Here is a 2146-nt window from a genome sequence, read left to right on the forward strand (position 1 = left end):
TCTGATATTAAAAGTATTCTGATATAAAAAGTATCGTTTTGATTATTTTTACCAGAATATCCGGAAAAAATACATTTAGATTTTATATTGAAAAAATTTATAATTTTTCTAAATTAACGAAATATTTATGATATAAAATAAAATGAATATTTGATATTTTGATAAATTTTTATAAAGAATTTATAAAGAATTTCAATAAAGAAATTGTAAATTTTTCGATCAAGAAAATCTCTTGAAAATATTGCCCATTCATTGATAGGCTAGATTTAAAAAAAAAACAAATAGGCATAATATTTAAAAAAAAATTACAGCAATCTCATTTCGAGAGGGAGCAGACTAAATAAAACAAAAAGAGAAAGAAGGAGAGGGAAAGAGAAAGAGGGAGGAAGAAAAAAGGAGGGGAGAAGAAATGAAGAGAAAAAGGGAAAGAAGAGGGAGTACAGTAGAGAAGAGAATGCGCTAAAGGAGAGGAGGAATAAAGTCTGAAATGAAGCCTTAATTCTGCGTGCCTTGGGCCTGGACGGTCAGTACGAATGAAACACAACGTCGAATAACTCAGGAAACTCCGAGAAGCGATCGTGACGAGAGTGAAAAATTTACAAGCGTATTTCAAAATTAAGTAAAGCCGTAATATTATAAACAAGACTTTGTGAAATATGGCAAAACTTATTGTTGAAATTTATAAACAATCTTATTATTGATAAATTTTTATTAGTAGATGACAATGTGAGTGTTATTCTCTTAACTCATCGAATAAATTGTTTCAAATTAAGCAATTATTTCTTATCTCACTGAATAAGTAAATGTTAAGTATACAACGTAAAGTTACATATTATTTATGTGAACATTATTTATGGCTTAAAGTGAACGAAAAGGAGTGTATCAAATTGGATGGATCATCAGATTGCACAAGATATTTAAATAAAAGTACGTGATAATTTAATTTAGAAATAATTTAAAATGGAGTGCAGTACAATTAGATGTACACTCTCGGCAAAAAGTTTGGAAAGACTTGTGTGTGATCTTTTCGCATTTCATAAGAAGTTAAATATCTCGATGAAAAAAAGTCATAAAGAAGTTTTCGATCACTTTTTAAAGTACAAAAATAGGGCCTTAAATTTATGTTTAAATTTTGATATGATAATTTTTCGCAAAGATGTATATATATATATAAGAATTTTTTTGTGTAATGCGAAACAATCGCAAATGTTTCCAAACTTTTGGCCAGAGGTGTAATTGTAATCAATATTATATTCATTTATTAATGTATTTGCATTATATGAATTACTATTATTAATATATTTGCAATATATTGTGAATATATTTGTTTAATACTTTTTATATTTAATCAATCTGAAATGTTTATGTTAAAATATTTACAAATATTGTGACTATTTTCTGAATATTCATAATATATCAATTTTCAAACAATATGCCTATCTACACTTATACATATTCCAAAACTGTTAAAAATGCCAAAATTTCTTTACTGTAGATATACATTTATGTAATAAATTTTAAAATATTTTATGTAATGAATTTTAAAACAAAAAACCGGGGCCGCTTATACGGGGCTGATTGTTAAAAAATTAATAGCTCAATATATGACACAGCATTCTCTTTTTTTAATCGTTCGTTGATTAATATTAAATTGTGTAAAAAGCATATATTATTTATTGTAATATATGTATACATTACTTACAACGACTTTTAAGAAAATAAAATTGATAAATTTTTTATTAATTTTTTTACATTTTTTTTTACAATCAATCACAAGTCCTGTAATTATAGATAGAAAACGGTATCTTATCTTAGATAATTTTTGCAGTTAGATAATCATTAGTGTAATAATGCTTGTGAATATGTAATTTCTTTTTATTAAAATGACTATGTGGGATAAACTGATTAAAATAAGTCGGGATTAGATGAAAGATAATTTTAATCTCTTTAAATCGACACTTTAGCAGCATATTTACAAATATATCATATAGATATATTTTTTTATTTTCATATAGAAACTAGTACGAAAACAAATTACGTATTTCATTAAAATTATTTATTAGTTTATCTTTATATAATTATATATACTATAATTATATACTATTATTTCCTATATACTATTATATAGAACTGACATTAACATAAA

The 2146-nt window shown here is 24.5% G+C and overlaps 2 protein-coding genes across 8 annotated transcripts in view; one reads left to right on the forward strand and one right to left on the reverse strand.

Moving 5' to 3' along the window:
- LOC108693713 (GPI transamidase component PIG-S) overlaps window positions 1-2146 on the reverse strand; it is a 40866-nt gene that overhangs the window by 19519 nt on the left and 19201 nt on the right. The window lies entirely within an intron of this gene.
- Window positions 449-2146, forward strand: part of LOC108693712 (protein I'm not dead yet) — a 19327-nt gene continuing 17629 nt past the window's right edge. For 3 of the 5 annotated variants that reach the window (XM_018202787.1, XM_018202793.1, XM_018202794.1), the window contains exon 1: window positions 737-927. In XM_018202787.1, coding sequence (XP_018058276.1) covers window positions 804-927 — 124 coding nt within the window. In that variant the 5' untranslated portion in view covers window positions 737-803. The other 2 variants (XM_018202789.1, XM_018202790.1) reach the window with 2 other exon arrangements.

Source organism: Atta colombica, unplaced genomic scaffold (assembly GCF_001594045.1).
Source record: "Atta colombica isolate Treedump-2 unplaced genomic scaffold, Acol1.0 scaffold96, whole genome shotgun sequence".
Classification (NCBI taxonomy): domain Eukaryota; kingdom Metazoa; phylum Arthropoda; class Insecta; order Hymenoptera; family Formicidae; genus Atta; species Atta colombica.